Source organism: Lissotriton helveticus, chromosome 5_1 (assembly GCF_964261635.1).
Source record: "Lissotriton helveticus chromosome 5_1, aLisHel1.1, whole genome shotgun sequence".
NCBI classification, from domain to species: domain Eukaryota; kingdom Metazoa; phylum Chordata; class Amphibia; order Caudata; family Salamandridae; genus Lissotriton; species Lissotriton helveticus.
Genome location: NC_136065.1, coordinates 53,412,472 through 53,435,546, shown reverse-complemented (window position 1 = coordinate 53,435,546; position 23,075 = coordinate 53,412,472). Strand labels below are relative to the sequence as shown.

Genomic DNA, 23,075 nt, shown 5'->3' with positions numbered 1-23,075 from the left:
TGCAAAAAGGCGCAATCGAGCTCGTGCCAGTGGAGGAGGAAGGCACAGGGGTGTATTCCCTGTACTTCCTTATTCCAAAAAAGGACGGATCTCTCAGACCCATTCTGGATCTACGTCCCCTCAACCTGTATATACTGTCAGAACATTTCCATATGCTCACACTGCAACAGATTCTTCCCTTGTTAAACCAGGGGGACTTCTTAGCAACCTTAGACCTCAAGGATGCTTATTTCCACATACCACTACACCCATCCCACAGAAAATACCTCAGGTTCACTATCCAAGGCAAACATTATCAGTTCAAAGTCCTACCCTTCGGAGTCACCACAGCCCCAAGAGTGTTTACCAAGTGTCTGGCGACAGTAGCGGCGCACCTCAGGAGGCACGGCATCCATGTCTACCCCTACCTGGACGACTGGCTCGTTCAAGCCAAGTCAGAACAACAGTGCGCCGCGGACATGTCGACCACCATTCACCTCCTTCACGATCTAGGTTTCTCGTTGAACTACCCAAAGTCGCACCTTCAGCCGGCACATGTCCGGCAGTTTCTAGGCGCGACGATCAATACCCTGACGGCCGTGGCTCAACCAAACCAAGGCAGGATAGACAGCATGCAGTCTCTAATCCAGAAATTCAGACCACAACACTCACTTCCAGCGAGAGTGTTCATGCAGTTGATAGGCATGATGGCCTCCTGCATCTTCATAGTCCCTCACGCACGGCTACACATGCGCCCGCTCCAGGAGTGCTTAGCAAATCAGTGGACACAGGCTCAGGGACAATTAACAGACCTAGTGTTGGTTACCAGTCGGGCATACGACTCTCTGCATTGGTGGACTCCACACAACCTTTGCAAGGGCCGACTGTTCCAGGAGCCAGTGCCACAGATTACCCTGACAACGGACGCATCTCTCCAGGGATGGGGAGCTCATCTGCTCACTTACACAGTGCAGGGACTATGGACGACGCAGCAACAGAAGATGCACATCAACTATCTGGAACTGATGGCGATCTTCATGGCACTCAAATCCTTCATTGTACATCTGTGCAACAAGGTAGAGTTAGTCCGGACGGACAACATGACCGCGATGTACTACATTCAAAAGCAGGGGGGCACCCACTCGCCACAGCTGTCTCATCTGGCTCAGAGCATGTGGAAGTGGGCCATTCAGAGGAACATCTTCCTCATGGCAGAACACCTCCCGGGCAAGGACAATCTGATGGCGGATCTGCTCAGCAGACACAGCCATCAAATGCACGAGTGGGAGTTACACCCATCGGTACTCCACCCGTACTTCCAGCGGTGGGGTCATCCGGAGATAGACCTGTTTGCAACAAAGGAAAACGCAAAATGCCAACACTTTGCCGCCAGGTTCCCTCACCCACAGTCGCAGGGGAATGCGATATGGATGAACTGGTCAGGCAAATTTGCGTACGCTTTTCCGCCAGCCCCTCTGATACCGCTGGTGGCAAGAAAGCTAAGGCAGCACGCGATGACTCTCATCCTGGTTGCTCCAACGTGGGCGCGCCAAGCATGGTACACCACGTTCCTCGAACTCTCAGTGGTGCCGCATCAAAGACTGCGCCTCACGCCCAGACTTTTGACGCAGAACCATGGAGAAATTCAGCATCCAGATCCGCAACAGCTCAACCTGGCGATCTGGCTCCTGAAGTCCTAGAGTTCGGATACCTTAACCTACCTCCAGAATGCATGAACATCATCAAGGAGGCAAGGAAGCCAACTACCAGAGCATGCTATGCTGCTAAATGGAAGCGTTTTGTCATTTACTGTACAGCCAATGACATCAACCCGCTAGATGCATCTATCCCTAACATCATTTGTTATCTGCTACATCTGTACAAGTGCAATCTAGCGTTCACTTCTATTCGGATACACCTATCCGCCATCGCAGCGTATCTTCAGAATAGGCAGCATCTCTCTGTCTTCAGGGTGCCTGCCATTAAAGCTTTCCTTGAAGGTCTGAAACGAGTCATTCCCCCAAGAACACCGCCAGCTCCGGTGTGGAACCTCAATGTGGTCCTCACCAGACTAATGGGACCACCATTTGAACCACTGCACTCGTGTGAACTCCAGTTCCTAACGTGGAAAGTGGCTTTCCTAGTCGCCATTACGTCGCTAAGGCGTGTTAGTGAGCTGCAAGCGCTCACAATCCAAGAGCCATTCATTCAGATTCATCCAAATAGGGTAGTGCTACGTACTAACCCCAAATTCCTTCCGAAGGTGGTGTCACAGTTTCATCTCAACCAAACTATTGACTTACCAGCATTCTTCCAAAACCCACAAACGGTGGCAGAAAGAATGCTCCATACGTTAGACGTACGGAGGGCGTTGATGTACTACATTGACAGAACACAACACTTTAGGAAAACAAAACAACTTTTTGTTGCCTTCTCACCACAACACAAAGGCAACCCTATTTCCAAAGCAGGAATAGCCAGGTGGATCGTTAAGTGCATCCAAATATGTTATCAAAAAGCCAAGCGCACTTTAACGATACCCCCAAGGGCGCACTCCACACGCAAATTGGGGGCATCCATGGCTTTCCTAGGGAACATTCCTTTAGAGGATATTTGCAGAGCAGCCACGTGGGTTACACCACATACCTTTACAAAACACTATTGTGTTGATGTACATTCCAAGCAGCAAGCTGCTGTAGGACAGGCTGTTCTCAAGACACTTTTTCAGGTTTCTGCAGCTGGCACGGGCAACCGCCGCTGATGGAGGGACTGCTATGTATTCTATGCTAAGATATGAATTTAGCAGCCCACATGCCTCGAACTGAATATGCTACTTACCAGTATGCATCTGTTCTTGGCATGTAGGGCTGCTAACATTCATATCGCCCACCCTCCTCCCCGGTGCCTGTCGCAGCTGCAGATATACTATTGTATTTATTCATTAGCATGGACATCCTTTACACTTTTCACTCCATCTTCTGCCACAATGGCGAAAAACAATCTGGGGATGGAGCCGATGCCCATGCGCACTGTAGTCCAGGGGAGGAGCCACCTATCTCAGGATACTTCGAAGACTCTTCCAGGACAACAATGTGCGATCATCCGGACCCAACACTAGGCGGCGATCTAATGCTAAGATATGAATGTTAGCAGCCCTACATGCCAAGAACAGATGCATACTGGTAAGTAGCATATTCATTATTACTGGCGGCCCACTCATCGATCCTTGCCAGTATCACTTTCCCCAGAATTTTGAACGATGAGTCAATGAGTGAAATGGGGCGGTAACACCTCGGGTCTCCCCTTTGGCCTTTCTTGAAGATAGGTATAATGGTGGCATGAGACCAGGAGACAGGCAGGCTGTGTTTCGCGGCGGCATTGAAGACGTTGGTCAAGATGTTAGCCCAAAAGGGAGTATTGGCCTTGAACATATCGGCTGGGACGCCATCTGGGCCTGGCGCTTTCTTCCCTACAGTGTTGTTTATGGCCTTCTCTACTTCTCCCATACTGAAGGAGAGTGCTGGCTTGGGGGAGTTGGTTTTGAGGAGAGTAGGTGTTTCACATGCTTGGTCACTCCCATAGATGGTTTTAAAATGAGCTAACCAGTCATCCTCACTAATATTGGCCTCCAAATTATCATTGGCTTCTCCAGAAAAAAGGGGATTGTTTATAATGGCCCAGAAACTGGCACTGTCCCTTAATCAGACCCTCCAGCTTTTCGCGATTTCGCGATTCACGAAAAAATCGCGAAATTAGCTGAGAAGCGCGATGGCCGCGATATTTACCATTTCGGCCGCGAAAAAAGGTGTCCCAGCTGCAATTTAAAAAAAATGGTGGCTTCTCATTGGATGTACACAAACACGTCACTACGTGTTTCCGTACAGCATTGCGATATGGGCAGAGTGAAAGGTACACGAGTAGCAGGCGATTTGGCACATGGGGTCCACAAACATCAATGGAGAAAGGAGGGGGAAGTGTAGTCCTGCACAGACTGAAAACAACACGGCGCGCGCTGTGAGCTTGTCTTCGGAGAAAAAGCATTTCCTGAATTACAGTCTCGTTGTAGAAACCCGGCTCGGCTGTAAATTCGCTGCCTACCTGTGTGGTGAAAAACATCCGATTAGTGGCTGAGGGCCACAGGTCCCCTGTGAGTGCAACTCGATCACAACTATGTCTCCGGCGTTAGATTACAATGGTTCTCCTGGGAAAAGCGACGGATATTGGAATGGCACAATTGTGTGAGCGGGTGCATATTTTCTTCAACTTTTGCAAAGGTTAACATATCTTTTTATTCAGCAGTTACAAAATGTAAATTCATGTTAGTTATTTTTTTTTACCATTGTAAACTATATCAGCAATTTGCTGTGCCTTCATTAGCGAACTCTGAATTGGTGAATTCAAATGCTGTTCAGTATATGTTGTCCAGCATATTATAACTGTGTGCAATCGATGCCAGCGGAAACCCTTCCATACTTTAATTTTGACTCGGTGACTGCGAAAATGAAATGAAAGGTAGCATCTATTGCTGTTTTTAATTTTAATTATCGTTTCTTTTGCCCTCTGCAACTGATCTCTGGCTGTGTGTGTGGCAATCCTGCTAATCAATTAGCAGGCAGGTCAGACATTTTAGGCATGTCACTTTGGCTTTCACTTAAGTGACCTTTGAAATCCCAGGCCCCCTCTCCTCTGCTCCTTTTCTGTAGGTAGAGGGGCCAGTGAGGAGAGGTGCTGGAGAGGCGAGGGGAGCTGTGAAGGGAGGTGCTGGAGAGGCGAGGGGCCAGTGAGGAGAGGTGCTGGAGAGGCGAGGGGCCAGTGAGGAGAGGTGCTGGAGAGGAGCTGTGAAGGGAGGTGTTGGAGAGGCGAGGGGCCAGTGAGGAGAGGTGCTGGAGAGTCGAGGGGAGCTGTGAAGGGAGGTGCAGGAGAGGCGAGGGGAGCTGTGAAGGGAGGTGCAGGAGAGGCGAGGGGAGCTGTGAAGGGAGGTGCAGGAGAGGCAAGGGGAGCTGTGAAGGGAGGTGCAGGAGAGGCGAGGGGAGCTGTGAAGGGAGGTGCAGGAGAGGCGAGGGGAGCTGTGAATGGAGGTGCTGTAGAGGAGAGGGGAGCTGTGAAGGGAGGTGTTGGAGAGGCGAGGGGAGCTGTGAAGGGAGGTGCAGGAGAGGCAAGGGGAGCTGTGAAGGGAGGTGCAGGAAAGGGGAGCTGTGAAGGGAGGTGCAGGAGAGGCGAGGGGAGCTGTGAAGGGAGGTGCAGGAGAGGCGAGGGGAGCTGTGAAGGGAGGTGCTGGAGAGGCGAGGGGAGCTGTGAAGGGAGGTGCAGGAGAGGGGAGCTGGAGAGGGGAGCTGTGAATGGAGGTGCTGGAGAGGAGAGGCGAGCTGGAGAGGCGAGGGGAGCTGTGAAGGGAGGTGCAGGAGAGGCGAGGGGAGCTGTGAAGGGAGGTGCAGGAGAGGCGAGGGGAGCTGTGAAGGGAGGTGCAGAAGAGGCGAGGGGAGCTGTGAAGGGAGGTGCAGGAGAGGCGAGGGGAGCTGTGAATGGAGGTGCTGTAGAGGAGAGGGGAGCTGTGAAGGGAGGTGTTGGAGAGGCGAGGGGAGCTGTGAAGGGAGGTGTTGGAGAGGCGAGGGGAGCTGTGAAGGGAGGTGCAGGAGAGGCGAGGGGAGCTGTGAATGGAGGTGCTGTAGAGGAGAGGGGAGCTGTGAAGGGAGGTGTTGGAGAGGCAAGGGGAGCTGTGAAGGGAGGTGCAGGAGAGGCAAGGAGAGCTGTGAAGGGAGGTGCAGGAAAGGGGAGCTGTGAAGGGAGGTGCAGGAGAGGCGAGGGGAGCTGTGAAGGGAGGTGCAGGAGAGGCGAGGGGAGCTGTGAATGGAGGTGCTGTAGAGGCGAGGGGAGCTGTGAAGGGAGGTGCTGGAGAGGCGAGGGGAGCTGTGAAGGGAGGTGCAGGAGAGGAGAGCTGGAGAGGGGAGCTGTGAATGGAGGTGCTGGAGAGGAGAGGCGAGCTGGAGAGGAGGGGGAGCTGTAAAGGGAGGTGCTGGAGAGGAGAGCTGGTGAGGGGAGCTGTGAAGACAGGGCCTGGTGTGAGAGGGGGACCAGTAGATAAGGAGGTGAGTGAGAAGGAGAGATGCAATAAAAGGGACTGTGAAAGAGAGAGATGCGGCTTCTACAGGAGGGGTGAGGTAGTGAGTGGAGACAGGTGGGGAGCTGAGGTGGAGCGAAGGTGATGGCAGAGGAGGAAGTGGAGGTAGTGCCCAGGGTGACGGAGGAGATGGGGCAGGTAGAAGGTCTGGCAGGTAGATGAGCCTAGTAAAGGGAAAGGTCACCAAGAGAGGCTTTCTACTGCTGGGCGTGAGAGGCACAGCCTGTGCTTCAGATACAGTCACTCCGGGCCTTTTTAGTCGCTGACTGCAGTATTTAGGTGCCGAACTGATAGTATTAAGATGACACCTTTGCCCGGAGAGTGTTTAAAATGTAAAAATTACAAAACTACTGTCACAAAATGTCACACATTACGCCACATATTTTGCTTTTGTTGATGAATAATTTAGACAATGCACCTGCTTAATTTGTGCCTACCTCGCGAATAATTCCAGTGCCCTTGCATAAAATGGACGAGCTACCTCTTAACTTTTGAGGTAAATATACACAGTGAGCCTGAAAGTATCTAAGTACTGTATGAAACTGCATTTCGGCAACTTAATGAAGTTGTGCAGGATATGTAAGGCTTACTGAGAGCCGTCCATTCTCCTTCGACTCCTGAGGGCGTTTTCCAAGAAACACCTTCAAAAAGAAAGCTATCAAGCCAGGTATGTGCATTTATTATAAGACTATCAAGTGATGGAGAACAGTTTCTACTGTGTTGTTAAAAACCAATTGAGGTATATTTTTTTGAAATAGAAAGTTGGGTACCATCATGTGTAGAAGTGGAATAGTTACCTCCATACACAATATGAGGGGGCTCTGTATGATTAATTACACAACAATTTAAAAAGCACTTACAAATTATTATATTTTTATTTAATTCTTTAATACCACTATTCTTTCTAACCCTTTACGTGTTCTTGCCATTTTTAACCCACTTACATATTCGACAAAGTGGGGTAACCCAGCCCCCCCGCAGTGGATGGGGGGGGCAACCTCCGGGAGCTAAAGCAAATGGAGAATTGCATTTCCATGGGATAACAGCCTTCACCTGTGGGCTGCTTCCTCTGTTCCATATTCCAGGTTGCCTTGCCTATTTCAAAGTGGAATACTCTGCTAAAACAGTTTCCATTGATTTAAGGCTGGAAATGAATGATTATGAGTAAAATAAAGTGCCGCAAAAATGCCGCTAAATTTCCCTATTTGTGCCGCTAAATTTCCATATTTGTGCCGCTAAATTTCCATATTTGTGCCGCTAAATTTGCGAATCCATGCCGCTATATCCTGGGGGGTCTGCTTAATGTGGCCTTTTCCATTAGTGAGGCCCAGGCATCCTTTTTGAGAGCGTCTTTGCGTGCATGAATGATGTTATAGTATTCTTTTCTTAGTCTAGCAACTTCCCCTCTGTCCCTTGGTGATTTTTTTTAATTCTTCCAGGAGTCAACTGTGTGCTTTTGAGCAAGCTTTATCAAACCAGCCCTTGGTCGGTCGTACCTTCTTTCTGGAATTGACTGTTAGTTCATCAGAAATTAAAGCACACATAGAGGCAAAGGCGGTGATTACTTCCTCCCCCTGTCTTGAATTATCTTGGCAAGTATCTAATTCATTGCGGGCTTTACAAGTTAAATTGTTAAACTCGGCTGGAACTACTTTGGCCCACTTCAGCCTTCTACCTTGGTCCATGGACCGCACAGCTGACTCGGGCGTTTTGATTGTTCCCTCCTTGAGTAAACCGACAGAGCTAACGAGCTCAAGAATGACTGGGTTGTGGTCACTAAACGCAGCCACAGCAGCGTTGTAAAAGAAGACCAAACTTAATAAGCCAGGAGAAACAAAAATATAATCAATTATGGATTCGGAGTTTCTAGCGCTATAAGTCATGACCCGTTCACTATGGTCATTGAACCCCGGTTCGTAAAGATCCACGCTTGCTAAAATATTTTCTAGTGCCTGGCCTTTAGGATTGTGTTCGAAATGTTGGTAGTGGGCTGGAATGGGGCAATCAGTATCTTCAATGTGACAAGAAAGCCTACAAAGAGGAATATTAAAATCCCCCATAATTATAGTGTGCAAAAAAGTGGTTTGGCGTTCTTTATAATTAATCAGAAAAGACTGTAGAGAGCAGAGATGCTCAGTAGAGTGTCCGTTTGCTACAGAATTATAAAAGTTAATAAGAATGAGTTTGTGGCCATTGGCTAAACTGATCTCTAAACATAAGAAATTGGGGGAGCCAGTGGTTAATTGTTTAGCGGTTCCTGCCAGATGGACAGTAATCAGGATCATAAGGCCCCCTTTGTCCCTACCACAGGGGGAACTGGTAGCTGGGACGAAATAGGATGTGAACCCAGGAACCCAGAAGTTGCAGTTACTGTCCCAGGTTTCTTGCAGGGCTATGATGTCATGTTGGTTCAGAAGATTCAGCCATGCACTATCCTCCCTTTTTGATCGGAGACCGGCTATATTCCAGCTTATGATTTTGGGCCTTCTACTGGGTGTTCCTAAAGGGGGGCTGTCCCCTGTGGTTTGTGTAAGCAAAGGGTCATTGATTGCTGGGCGTCAATTTTGTTCAACCGCCTGAACCAGAGGCGTGAATCTATTATACAGGGATATAGGTCTGTTAGAGGGCATTGGTGTATGTGTGCCCGGCTTTTTGTTACTCATCCTATTAATCGTGGACCAACTATAATCAGGTTCCAGGCGAATGTTGGCGGGATGGGAGGGCAAGCTAGAAGTCCTATCATATCCCTTGCCTTGGTCATGACCCATGTTTGAGAATGGATGAGATTTAGGTTTGGGATAGAAAAAGCCCAATGATACGGCGCGGGGCCCAGCATCTAAGCCCTCAAGGGGTGAAGCATCCCAGAGTAATCTGCGAACCTCTCCGGGATTATTAAAATTAATTATCAGGCAGTCACCCTCTGTTGTTTTGGTTGTTCGCCCAATCCAGCCCACCCGCCGGACAGAAAGGATGGCATTAGAAACTTCATTATCACCCGAACAGGTCAAATTTGCCCATGTCTTGGCCCTGGCTAGCAGTTGGAATGGTTGTTCATATTCTCCTGGCTTAAGTGGGGGAACATTTACTAGAATGGCTACAAAGGGAGCCTCCTCAGGGGGTAGATTAATGAAAGGTTGACGGACGGGTTTGGGTAAAATGGGTAGATTCTGTTGGCCTGTAATTACAGGTATAGCAGACCTATTTGTATCTCCTGTTAATCTGGGGACGACTGTCGGTGTGGTTGTTGGGCCAGAGGACAAGATGGGAACCACGCTCCTGGCTACTGGGGAATCTTCCCTTGGTCTTTTACTGCCACTGCCACTGTTTGGTTGAGTGCATAAAGGACCTAATTCCACCGATGTATTCCCTTTAAAAACAAAAGTGGCAGGTTCAGCGGATTTAAGGCATACATTCAGGCGCTCACATTTCCTTAAGATACCATCGACCCACTGATGTAGAACGTCAATGATGTCTGAGGCTATTTTTGTGAGTGTGGGCTCTCTTATCTGTAATTACTCTTTCCACCATATCTCTGATGGCCTTTTCCAGTGAGCCCACTGTGCCCTTTCCTCCCTTGGGTTTGTGTGTGTTCCTTTTTTTGTATTGTCTTTTCGTTTGCTTTGAGCATATAGCTCTATTTACTCCAGCTGAACTAAGGAGTTTAGAAGTTGCCCCATTAGAGTCATCAGTAGTAAGAGTGGAAGGTAACGCAGACTCCTGGGGCGGTGCTATAACAATTGTTGGTTCAAGGGGAATAGGTGTAGTACCAGTTTGCGGTGGGCTTATGCTCTCCTTGCTAGTCAACGATGGTTCTAACCCCAGTTTGCGTTCAGTTCTTGCAATTTCAGTGGTCAACTTCCCCACCTCCGAGGTCAAAAAGGAGAGAATGCTGTTGGATTTCCTGGGGGCCTTATCCTTGGGTTTACCGCCAGCAGTAGGGGAGGGTAACTTTCTCTTACCCATCTTGAGCTTGAGTCCTGGATCCTGGAGCGTAAGGGGAGTGGCCCGTCCCGTCCCTCGACTGCCACGGACGGCCCGCCCTCTGCCCGCCCTCTGCCCGGGCTCCGCCCGGCGCCGTCCGGGCGCGTCCGAGACGCGGAGGGAGCTGTTCCCTTTTGTGCGCCTCCTGGCGCTTACGGCAGGAAGAGGAAGCGGTGTGGGTGCAGGGCAAGCTGGGAGCTGTAGTCCAATCACAGCGTCAGGAACCCAGCGGCGCTGCGAGGTTTTGCCTGTCAGGTCAGTTCAGCAAGCAGCGGAGCGCTGTGACCCCTCCTAGGGCCGGTGTGCGCTTGGCGATGTCGATGTTTTTCGACCTATCCAAAATGTATCCTAAAGGTTCCCACTGCCTTCTTTTCATCCGAACTAGAAAATCCATTTGCCAACTTTTGTCTATCCACTTTCAACTGCTGCTGACTTTACGTGCAGTAGTCATCGACGCGTTTAAAGATAACCATAGATCACACAAAAGACTTTTAAAAGACTGATCATGTTCTTGTTTCTTATAGAAATGCACAATAGCCGCTGCCCTTTGTCAAAACAGGGCACATCACGGCGGATCACGTCCTGCATCTCATTTTGCCACGTCCGAGCCGGAGAACGTTTGCAACACTAGGTCACAGCACATTCAACAAGGGTGTGGTGGCAACTGTAGCAGTCTTTGCTAGAGTGCCCCTACTGGACATTTTCAGAGCGCGACATGGTCTTCAACCCATACCTTTGCCGGGCACTTCTGTCTAGATGTCCAGACATCAGCCAAAACCGTGGACAGGGGGTGCTATGCGACCGTTCCTAAACACAAGGACTCCTTTCTGCCCATATTACAAAGGTGCTCTATTGGTGATTGCTGTTCAGGTGTGTGAATCTAGGAAAGGTCTAGTACTGTGGTAGCAAAGGTGACTTACCCGCAGCTACGGGTCTGCAGGACGAGCATTGTTCATCGATTTGAGGGTGCTGCCCTCTTCCCCCTTCATGAAACTCTTGCAAGTCTGGAAATATGAGAGTTGGCGTCTGTAGGAGGGTTGAAACCCTGAGCACCTCCACCTGATTGACTAGACCTTGAAGTGTTTGGAATATCTCTGGTCTATAAATGTTTATCTGTGTGTATTGAACGTCAAATGCTGTATTGAAATACTGATATGTTAACATAGACTACAGAGGGTTCCCTGTCTGACGTTGGGAATAATTCAAGCATGCGAATCTACAAAATAGATTCATGTTGAAAAACAGTAGGTACAGGTAAGTATATTTTGTCTTTCTTGATCAGAATTTCTTCATTAAATTAAATGAGCTCTGGAACATGTTCATACTTATTGGTGCTGTTGTTTGGTGTTGAGATTCGAGTACCAAGATACCATGCACTCGATTGTTTCGACTCTGAGGAGCTCAGCCACAGATCATCGCGTGATTGAGTCCCTTCCAACCCTCCTTTCTGGATCCCTTTGTACCTGCCGGGAGGTTCTCCAACAAGCAGTTGTCGCATCCTAGCAGCCCCCGTCAGTGACTTAGTTGCAGCTTCCCCCTTCTATCCAATCCGTTGGCACAGGATGCCTTTTCCTCCTCCTTACCATTAGTACATTTTGCCCCCCCCCCTTCCCCCCGCCCTCCTCCTTTCCTTCAGAAGTGTCTGCTCATTTCCCTCTGTCCATTGGGTACAGCCTGCTTGTTCGTTGTCTGTACCTGTAGAACAGCTTGCTTGTTCGTTGTCTATGCCTGTAGTACAGCCTGCTTGTTCACTCTCTGTGCCTGCAGAACAGCCTGCTCTTTTGCCTTCCCTGCCTTTTGCTGTGCCCGCTCGCTGATGGCTCCTGCTTTTCACCCGTGTGTGCTTCGTACAGCGTGCTTGTTTCCCTTCATGACTTCGGTCTGCTTTCCACACCTGCCTCTGTGCCTTTGGTACAGTGTGCTTGCCCATTCCCCCTCCAGTCGCCTCCTTGTATGCTTGCTCCACATCTCTGTACTCTGTGCCTTGTATGTATCCTGCTCTTTTGCTTCCTTAGTTTACCGCCTTCTCCTCCCTTTAACCCCCCCCTTTCCCTCTGTGTTTTCTGTGCAACCCTTTTGTCCCCAAATGCTTCACGGAGAGTCTGCTAGACTCCTCTCACTCTAGGCCTTTAGTACAGTCTCATCCCCGCCCCGTGCCTTGCGTAGCGCCTACTAGCCAAACCCTGTGTGCTTTCGGACAGCCTTCCCCCTCTTACATCAGTCACAGCTTGGAGTCTGCACGTATCCCTCTCTCTGCCATTCTATATAGTTTGCTTTTATGTCCCCCATACCGGAGGTTACAGACCCCACCCTTACGTCCTCATTCTGTATTGACTACAGAATGCTTGTATAATCCCCACACACATTCCCCAGGTTTTATCCCCCCCCACACACTTCCTCCTGCTGCCTTGAGTACATCATGTTTGAATAAGCCTCGCACACATGCCCCAGGTTATAGCTGCCCTCCCCCAATCATGCCTGGTGCTTTGGGGGCAGCGTGTTTGTATATCCCTCACACACATATGCCCCGCTTGCACCTACTCCTTCCCGTCAGACTTGGGGTTGTATTGATGGAGAACTAGGATTACAAGCAAGTAACGATTCCTTCTCTGTGTCCTGCTCATCCTATTTTGTTTCTCTTTCAGTCTGTATTGTGGGACCCAATGGTGTGGGGAAGAGTACCTTACTGCTCCTGTTAACAGGCAAGCTGAACCCGGTGAGTCCTCGTGGCAGACCCAAGACCGCTCTTGTATCCTCCCGGTGTACATAGCAAGACAGACATGGATGTAGTTCAGACGAAGGCATGCACCAATGCTGTTCAGTCACGCACACGTACAAAAACATGCAAGAATGCAGTTCTCTCATGCAGGCACATGAAGGCTTACACATGTACCAAAAACTGCATCCATGTTCTGCACGCATTTCAAGGCATGCCGCAATGCAGTTCAGTAATGCCGACATACCAAGACATATATCTGTTATTCACAAGCATGCATGAATTCCAACGCATGTACTTACGCTTTTCACAATGATGTGCGTGTACTAAGACATACTAACTTGTGCATACTCCTAGATTTCACTCCGGACTGCAGAGAGCAAATCTTGCACACTGCCATGCAAACACTGTGTATTCCCTTGTGATTACACTAAGCCAAGGCCTGCCTGCTGTGTATATTTGGTGTACATGTGACAGCACAAATGGGGTCAAAAGTTCCTCAAGGGGAGTATGCCTAAATAAAGGATGCTCCAAAAGAAAAGTTAACGAAATGAAAATAAGTATGAGTGCATTTGAATAGCTCTTACTCAGGACTTACAGGTGGTGTTGTGAAAGATGTGTGAGGTGAGGTGAATGCGCCTCCTTGGTAACCTAGTGCCCTCGGACAACCTTACGGTCGCCCTAGATCATCATTGGGCGTTGCTCCTCGTGTGGGTGGCGCTGCAGTCCCTCGCGGACCCCGCAAAGGGGCTCTTTGGCGGAGTTCTTTTTTCGGAGATGCCGCAGTTGTGCATGGGAGTCTGGGGGCCTAGTAAAAAAAATATAATAACTAGTGAGTGTGAGGAAGTTAAAATAACCATTCAGTAACCTCAAAGTAGTTTATTCAGGGGTCTGAAAGGTTAATTAAAAGGGGTGGACCCTGGAGTCGCCCTATAAAGATAAATAATAAGGGTGGTTGTGTAACTAAACACTACTCTCAGGGTGGGTGCTCAAGTGGGGGTGAACAAAGTATCTGGGTACACACCGTTCCAATAGGTACGCAAAACACGAGGTTCTGACATAATATACAGGATCTTTGCGCTCAGTATGCAGACAGATGAGTGCAAAGCAGGGTCTTTGCGCTTGGTATGCAGACAGGTGTGTCCAAAGCCAGGTCTTTGCGCTCGGTATGCAGACAGATGTGTCTAACGCCAGGTCTTTGCGCTCAGTATGCAGACAGATGAGTCCAAAGCCAGGTCTTTGCGCTCGGTATGCAGACAGATGTGTCCAACGCCAGGTCTTTGCGCTCAGTATGCAGACAGATGAGTCCAAAGCAGGGTCTTTGCGCTCAGTATGCAGACAGGTGTGTCCAAAGCCAGGTCTTTGCGCTCGGTATGCAGACAGATGTGTCCAACGCCATGTCTTTGCGCTCAGTATGCAGACAGATGTGTCCAAAGCCATGTCTTTGCGCTCAGTATGCAGACAGGTGTGTCCAAAGCCAGGTCTTTGCGCTCAGTATGCAGACAGATGTGTCCAATGCCAGGTCTTTGCGCTCCGTATGCAGACAGATGTGTCCAACGCCAGGTCTTTGCGCTCAGTGTGCAGACAGATGTGTCCAATGCCAGGTCTTTGCGCTCAGTATGCAGACAGATGTGTCCAACGCCAGGTCTTTGCGCTCAGTGTGCAGACAGATGTGTCCAATGCCAGGTCTTTGCGCTCAGTATGCAGACCGATGTGTCCAAAGCCAGGTCTTTGCGCTCAGTATGCAGACCGATGTGTCCAAAGCCAGGTCTTTGCGCTCAGTATGCAGACAGATGTGTCCAAAGCCAGGTGTTCGCGCTCAGTATGCAGACCGATGTGTCCAAAGCCAGGTCTTTGCGCTCAGTATGCAGACCGATGTGTCCAAAGCCAGGTCTTTGCGCTCAGTATGCAGACCGATGTGTCCAAAGCCAGGTCTTTGCGCTCAGTATGCAGACAGATGTGTCCAAAGCCAGGTCTTTGCGTTCAGTATGCAGACAGATGTGTCCAAAGCCAGGTCTTTGCGCTCAGTATGCACTGTGCACACACCAAGCCATGTGCACACAAAGCAAAGCATTTTAAACGATGTTTGCACTCCAGATTGACAAAACCAGGCTTGTGGTACCTTATCAATGCAACTTGTGCCTTTCCGCATGGGGTGCTCTTGTTAGCCACCGCTACGCCGCCGATACACCGAGCACGCCAAGTACTAACACGCAGGAAGCTTTACTAACACATTCAGTAATACTAACTTGGGACTGTTCATGCAAGCGATGATGGCAACCTGTCCTTATAACACAGATTTTTTCCACTTTCTTTCTAGACAAAAGGAGAAATGAGGAAGAACCACAGACTCGTAAGTTTCTCTAGATTCTCTGTTTATACCTCTGCCCCTCCCCCTAAATTAGCATAAAGCTCCTACTGTCTGATGTCTCATTATTGGTTTTCATAGTGCCTTCATTGAAATTCTGGAATGTTAAACACCTCTACCTAAATGCAAAGAAGCTAGGTCACTCGATGAAGAAACATGTTTGCTGCATGTGTAGCTGGAGAGCACATCCTGTGTGCACCCCTTACATCGGATCTTAGCCTCGTGACACTACCCTGAAACCCGCAATCCCTCAAGCTATAGACTGCATCTTGTGGTCATCTCGTATGTGTTTAAGCTGCGATGTTGATGCTGCGCATCTGTTAAACTTTTTGATGCTCGAAACTGGGAAAACATTGAGCAAGGAATTGACTACTACAAGAACTAGGACTGCCTCGGAACCAAGCGATCAAATGAAGCAGAGGATTGACCTCAATAGAAGGCACACGTAAGAACTGTGACTATCTCGGAACAGAGCAATCTGATGAATCGAAAGATTCACCTCTATAGGCGTCACATTTAAGAACTGTGACTGCCTCAGAACTAAGCGATCGGATGAAGCGGAGGATTGACCTCCATAGAAGCCACACTTAAAAACTGTGACTGCTCAGAACTGAGCGATGCGCTGAACTGGAGGATTGACCTCCATAGACGGCACGCCTCCATACCAAGGAACAGCTTAGAAATGTTACCTTGCACCGTTGCTGAAAACCACCTCCGCATTTAAACCTGACAACTATAGTTAGGACCACTCGATGCCCAACATCATCTTTGACAACTATTGAATATCGAAGTCAAGACACTTTGTTACCAAAACCGGCTTCTACGCTGAAAAGCAATCTCCACTCCATTCACTGATCCAACATAAAAAAGACTCTGACCCTGATATCTTACCTCAGCCAGACACTCTATCAAGAATAACATTTACTTTCAAGCCATGTGTTCTGTAGATACACATGCTTTGCATATTCCTGCCATCTAGTGTTGGGTCCGGATGTTTGCAAGTTGTTTTTCTTCGAGGCAGTCTTTCTTAGTCGCGAGGTAAGGTGACTCCTCCTTTCGGTGATAGTGCGCATGGTCATCGACTCCATCCTCAGATGGGTTTTTTCCGCCATCGGGTTCGGAAGAATATTGCTACGCTCCGGTTCGAAACCGTTTCTCTTGTTCCCTTCGACGCGCAATCTTCTCTACCTAGACAGTATTGTTTTCGTGCACGTTCCCACTTCTCTGCGTATTGTTTCAGCATCGGAATCTCTCTTCTATCGGAAAGCTTTGTGGATGGCCTTCGAGGCCTAACCGTGCTCGGTCAGCTCTCCATTGATGTAGCTAAACCTCTACATACTGTCAGAACGTTTTCACATGGTAACACTTCAACAAGTGCTCCCACTTTTGCTCCCTCTTTTGCAAATAGCAGACTATGTCTACCCTGGATTAAAAGACGCATATTTTTATGTTAGATTCATCCAGCTCATCACAAATACCCAAGATTTAAGATAGCAGGCAAGCACTACCAATTCAAAGCACTTCCCTTCGGAGTAAGTACAGCGCCCAATGTCTTTACCAAATGCCTAGCAGTGGTCGCTGCTCATCACAAAAGACGACAAATTCACGTCTTCCCTTATCTAGACGACTGGCACGTCAAAGCCAGCTCTTACCAGCACTGTCTGCAACACACACAGATCACAATAGATCTACTTCATCAACTGGCTTCACCATCAATGCGCAAAAATCTCACCTGCAGCAGTCTTATCTAGGAGCCACTCTAGACACAGTCAAAGCTCTAGCTTCTCCCAATTAGCCAGAATACACAACATGTAAGCATCTCTAACAGGTTGGGGGGCTCATCTGAAAAGTTACACAAAACAAGATATTGGAGCAACAAACTCCCCACATCAACTATCTAGAGCTCTTAGCTGTTTTCCTAGCACTAAAAGCTTTCCACACTCTCCTCATAGCCAAGACTGTCCTAGTCCGGACGGACAATATGACCGCAAAGTACTATGTGCAGAAGCAAGGCGGAACACACTCTCCAACTGTCAACACTTGCTCGAGCCATTTGGAAATCAGCGATTCACCACAAGATTTATCTTCTGGCAGAGCATCTCCTTGCGGTAAACAATCGAATTGCAGATCTTCTCAGCAGGAGAAGACGACAAATCCAAGAGTGGAAACTTCTCCACCAAGTTCTCCTTCTGTACTTCCAAAAGTGGGCGTTTCCACAAATAGACCTATTTGCCGCAGCCGAAAATACAAAATGACCATACTTCGTCTCCAGGTACCCACACCCGTTATCAAAGGGCAAGGCCCTATGGATGAACTGGTTTATTTATTTATTTATTTATTTATTTATTTGTAAGATTTTATATAGCGCTGGCTAGACCCGGAGGTATCAGAGCGCTTTAGAGGAGCAGTCAAAAAAAGCAATAGTTTAGAGCAAAAAAAACCATTAAAGAGCAAGCACATCTTTCTTTAAGTGAAGGGCGGCAGAATTCTGGATGATTCACAGGTTATAAACATTCAAATAATAACATGGAGGGAACGACTCGGAGCAGAATAGAGTATCAACAGGAAGAACAAATTGTAGAGGCAGGGGTAGGGGGGTAGAGAGCAAAAGATAATTAAACATTTTTTAAAAAGGGAGAGTGCCCACAGACCGCTAAACAGTAGTTGGAGCTGCTATGATAACAGCGCAACTGGGAGAGCTAAGGTTGCGGTACACAGAAGGAAGAGTAAAAGGGAGAGCGAAAGGAGAACCAGGTAAGCAGAAAGCTGCGGTAGGAGGGGTTTCAGCGCAGGTCCCTCGGGAGGGCATTCCAGATGTTCGGAGCATTTCCAGAGAAGGAGCGAGTTTGGGTGGATTCTTTTTTAGTAACGGAGGGACGAAGAGGAGCGCAGTGGAGCTTCTCATCAGTCTGGAGCTGCACGCTTTTTTGAGTTTTTTTGTTAGGTCCTCCGGGGATTGTTGGTGGAAAGCTTTGTGCGTGATGCAGACAGTCTTATAAAAGCATTTTCCTTCGATGGGCAGCCAATTTAGGGATTTGAGGGCAGGCGTGATGTGGTCAAATCGTTTACAGTCAGTAATGAGCCTGGCCGCCATATTGAGCACAGCTCTAAGGGGGGCTAGGTGGACTTTAGGGGTTCCAGTGAGGATGGCATTGCCATAGTCCAGTTTAGAGAGGACTAGTGATTGTACGACCCATTTGAAGTCATCTACAGGGATGAAGGGTTTGATTTTCTTGAGGTGTCAGAGTGAAAAGTGCTCCTTTGGCTGAGGTATTTATATGGTCCTTCAAAGCCAAATTTTTGTCAAGAATGAAACCTAGGGATTTCGCTCGAACGGATAATGTTACTTACCCAGTGAGCATCTGTTCTTGACCTGTAGAGCTGTAGATTCACATGCGCCCACCCGTGTCCCTGTAGTTGTTGAAGTTCTTAACCATATACTCATACGCATGGACATCTCTATACTACACTTACTTAGTCCATTCTCACCCTCTTACTGGTAAACATTCTGAAGATGGAGTCGATGCCCATACGCACTATCACCGAAAGGAGGAGTCACCTTACCTCATAACTAGGACCGACTTCTTCGAAGAAAAACAATTTGCATACATCCTGACCCAACACTAGATGGCAGGAGTGTGCACAGCCTGTGAATCTACAGCTCTACATGTCAAGAGCAGATGCTTACTGGGTAAGTAACATTATTCTTTTAGAGCCCAGCCAAAGCCAAAAGACTCCCTGGGTCAGTGAGCTGGCATCCTCTTCACAGCACAGGGACACAAAAGCTGAGAAGCCCGCTGCGCCAAGTTGGTGACCCAAAATCATCAGCCAGCCCCGTGCAGCACCAGTGACCAGGACCCGATGCAGAAAGCTGCACCCAAGTTCACTGGCCCTGAGGGTGTCATAGAAATGCAGCTGGGATCCACAGAGGATGAGTTATTGACCCAGGAAGGATTGGCCTGTGAACTCAGTACTGGGCCACCGGTAGTCCAGTGGCGACTGGGCTTCTGCCAACACCAAGAGGAATTCATTGGACTTTGAGTCTCTGACCAGGACCGGTTCACCCCCTTCGTTGACCGAGGAATAGCCCCAGCTAAACCCCTGTTTGCTGCATCGCATCCTCAGTATCATTTGAACATCTTCAGCATCCTGTGTCCCTCGCATCAGGACCGCTCCATAGGAACGCTCTGCAATGGATAAAAGTGCCTGAAACTGACAGAGGACTGCTCCCCCTGCTGAAGTAACTGTTTCTGAGGACCTGGCTGATCCCCCTCTCTGGCCCCCTGTTTGAGTTAGTTGTCTAAAGTGGCTCTAAGCAGTGGCATTACAACTAGCCTAAACTTTGATGAAAAGTTTGGTTGAATTTGCCAGTGGTTGTTCACAGTCAGCTAAAAAAAAACTTGATTACTATATCTCCGGAAACTTTCTGCATATCTTTTTCGTTGTGTCTTAAAATGTATAAGAATACAGTCTATTATTATAAAGTGTTGTCGATTTCTTTAATTGTTTTGATGCGGTTTAAATGCTTTACTCTTGGCCCTTTGCATAGGTCTTGCTGCTCAGAGCCACAGCTACCCAGAGTTGAGTTAAGGTTAATAAACAAAACATACTGGTCCTAAAGGGGTTGGTGGTGTATTACATGGCGAGGTCGCACAACCACGCCATTTTGTGCACCCCATGACCTCACAGCAGCATACAGCTCTGACCCAAACCTTGATTCTCTTTGGTGATTGCTGTCCGACAACAGCATACACCTCCAAAATCCAGATTAATGGCCTCGAGAGATGCACCGAGCGCAGCATAACGTTTCCAGATTCTATTCCCCATGATGCATTCTAGGCTCGTTAACCTCCACAAAACAAAGTAATGTTTTGTTTCTCCTCCTCCTTCAGAAAATTGGCTTCTTCAACCAGCAGTACGCGGACCAGCTAAGTATGGAAGAGACGGCCACGGAGTATTTGCAAAGGAACTTCAACCTTCCCTATCAAGATGCACGCAAGTGCCTAGGGCGCTTCGGACTGGAGAGCCATGCACACACTATCCAGATCTGCAAGCTATCAGGTACAAGCTGAAAACGTATAAGTCTCCTCCCTTAATATAAGTGATTTTGATGAATATCCATGGGCTTCGCCTACTGCTACTCACAAGGTAGATTCTTACGAGTAGGTACTTTTACAGACTGATGCGCAAGTCGACTCGAAGTGCTAGGACAAGCAGAGTACAGTCTAGAAGGGCAGCCCTGGGTATCCCGCTAGCAGGCCATCAAGAAAAAAATATTCTGTCAGGGTTATGATACTTACTATGGGCTTTGTTTACAGTCCAATTCGCTCAACTGACCCTCCCGTGAAAGTTCCATTTAATAAAAAAAAACTTGACGTGGGGCCACTGATCCCAAAGTCCATGTTCACTGGGGTGTTGGACATAATCTGAGCTCCGTCTGTTTTAGGGAGATCCATATGCTGTGAATGTGTGGCTGCTGTCAAATGTTCAAGTGGTTGAAGCACCAATGGGGCCTGGTGTAAGAACGAAGGTACCGTGCAGCTTAGATTTAGGGTTATATTTCGTTATCTATAATACTTTGAGGTTAAAAGACACTCTTTAACCTGGCCTGCAATCACAATCATCATCCTTATCAAAGGGAACACTATCCTCAGATGGAGGGTGAAAAATAAACTTAGCATTCTTCTCCAGCTGAACCACGGTGGCCTACGGCAGGTCAAGGTGGTGCAAGCTCATCGTATCTGTCGTGCAGTGTCTCCTGAAGCGTTCACTCTTGTTTCTGTGAGGTATAGAGAGGCTGAAAGATGGGAGGGAGGCTGGAGACCTCAATACCTATTATAACAATGTGGGCGCCTTGTGTTTGCTTCCCATGGTTCTGATCAATCAACTTTTAATCGTTTCACTGCTTGACCTCCCTGATCCGCCCCCACTCCGGTCTAAGCCTTTTTGGGGCTATTTGGGGTATTTCGTGCTTAGGCCTCCATAACATTTTGTGCGCATAAGATATCCACTCCAAATATGCGTCCTTTTTTCAAACATCCTGGGGATTCAAAAGGTTCCCATGGTTTGTGAATTCTCATGGAGGGACCAAGAAAATGGCCAAAATATTGATTCTTTTTGAGTTTTGGGGTGGGAAAATTGGAAAGAAATGCTCTGGATAAGTGTTTTTTTTTTTTTTTTGCCATAACAAATTGCATCTCCAAACGGTTTGCTGAGCTAAAGGCACCATCTTCCCATCTTTCAGGAACATGCCGAGCTGAATCCAGAAACTTAAGTTCTTTCCACAGTGTTGCCATTTTTCAAAGAAGTAGCCCTTTTGGAGATTATTTTGTGCTTTCAACCTTCTACCAGTTTGTTATGGAAACCAGTGTGAAACCCAGGAAAAATGTACATATTTCTGAAAAGTAGACTAAATTCCTAATTGAGCATGGGGGTCATGTGTGTAGATCCCTCTGGGTTTTACCTAAAAAACAAACTGTTGAAATAAAGAAATATGGGAAACTAGTAGGTGCAAACATTGCTTCCATCTGTAACTCTTCATCACAATGGCCGATTTACAAAAGCAGTGTAGCGTTATGTTGGCTCCACCCCTTGGGTTGTAGATATGTAGGGTCTTCAAAGACCCGAGGTACCCAGAGCCAACAGCTGAGCTGTCCTGTACAATGGTTTTTGTGTCGTGAGAATGGACCAATTCATATGGTGAAAAATAGGTATAACGGTAATCTGTCTTTCTGCAATGAGCACAAGATATAGAGTTTAGGAGCCGTGGTTATTTGTACATCTCTGAATTTGAGGGTACTCTACCCGCACTCGCATACGATTAAGAGGGTATTTTTCAAAATGTTTTTTTTCTCAGTCTGGATTACATTTGGAAGGCACAAATGCATTGAAATCCAAATAGTAGAAAAAAAAAATCCTACTATTCTATGCTCCCAAAATGTCTTCTGATAAAAAATGGTACCTCGCTTGTGTGGGTACGAATTGTGCCCGCAAAAGGAAATGGCTAAAAACACAACATGAATGCATCACATTCAAAACTGGCCCATTTTCTTTTCAAAGTGGGTAGCTGTGGATTTTGGACCCTAACTCAGCTGGCAATCCTGTACATTTTTCAAAACTAGACACCTAGGGGAATCCAGAATGGGGTGACTTGGGGAGCCACAAACTTCCCAGCATTTTCTTAATTCTTCGGATTAAAAATGGTACCTCTCCTCTGTGCGTAGGCCTCTTGCCCGTGACATAAAAAGCTGCAAATACGATGTGAAACCCTCAACATTTCCTGTCACAAAAATGATCTGAATTGGCAATGGGGGTAGCAGTGTTTTTATGGCCAGGGAGTGACAGCCACCCAGGGAAACCTACGAAACCTAGATATTTCTGAAAACTAGAAACCCAGGGGCGTCCAGGGTGGTATGCCTCACATGTATCCCTACCCACAGTGCCCTGCAAACTTTACCTACAAATGTACATTTTCCTTGCATTTCTATGATGTAAGCTTCCAGATTCAGCAGGAATCCACAAGATTCCTAGCACCCACGTTCTCCCACTTCTTCTCACATGTGGCTGGGCCTAGTGCTCGTGACGGGCAAGCAGCGATCCATGGTCAGTGGGAGTCTTGCGGAGTGCCTCTCATTGACCCTAGTTTCTCCTGACTCTAGATTAAACTGATTTGAGAGGATCACAGCCAGATCAGATGTTGGGGGGAAATAGCACTGTCACAGCACTGCAATGGCAAGGAAGATCACACACTATAAAATGATCTCCTGGAATGTTTGCGGTCTGAGCAACAAGAGACACAGTTCATGCTTACCTCAAGCAGAGGGGAATCCTTCTGCACCGATACAGGAGACGCATCTGACGCCTGCTGAAGGCACTGATATAGGAGGCGCAGCCGACTCCTGCTGAAGACACCG

General features: G+C 48.0%; 1 protein-coding gene across 1 annotated transcript in view; it reads left to right on the top strand.

Moving 5' to 3' along the window:
- Positions 1–23,075, top strand: part of ABCF1 (ATP binding cassette subfamily F member 1) — a 254,988-nt gene that overhangs the window by 201,291 nt on the left and 30,622 nt on the right. The window contains exons 24-26 of the mRNA XM_078641704.1: positions 12,724–12,794; positions 15,115–15,147; positions 20,055–20,223. Coding sequence (XP_078497830.1) covers positions 12,724–12,794; positions 15,115–15,147; positions 20,055–20,223 — 273 coding nt within the window. The remainder of the gene's footprint in view (positions 1–12,723; positions 12,795–15,114; positions 15,148–20,054; positions 20,224–23,075) is intronic.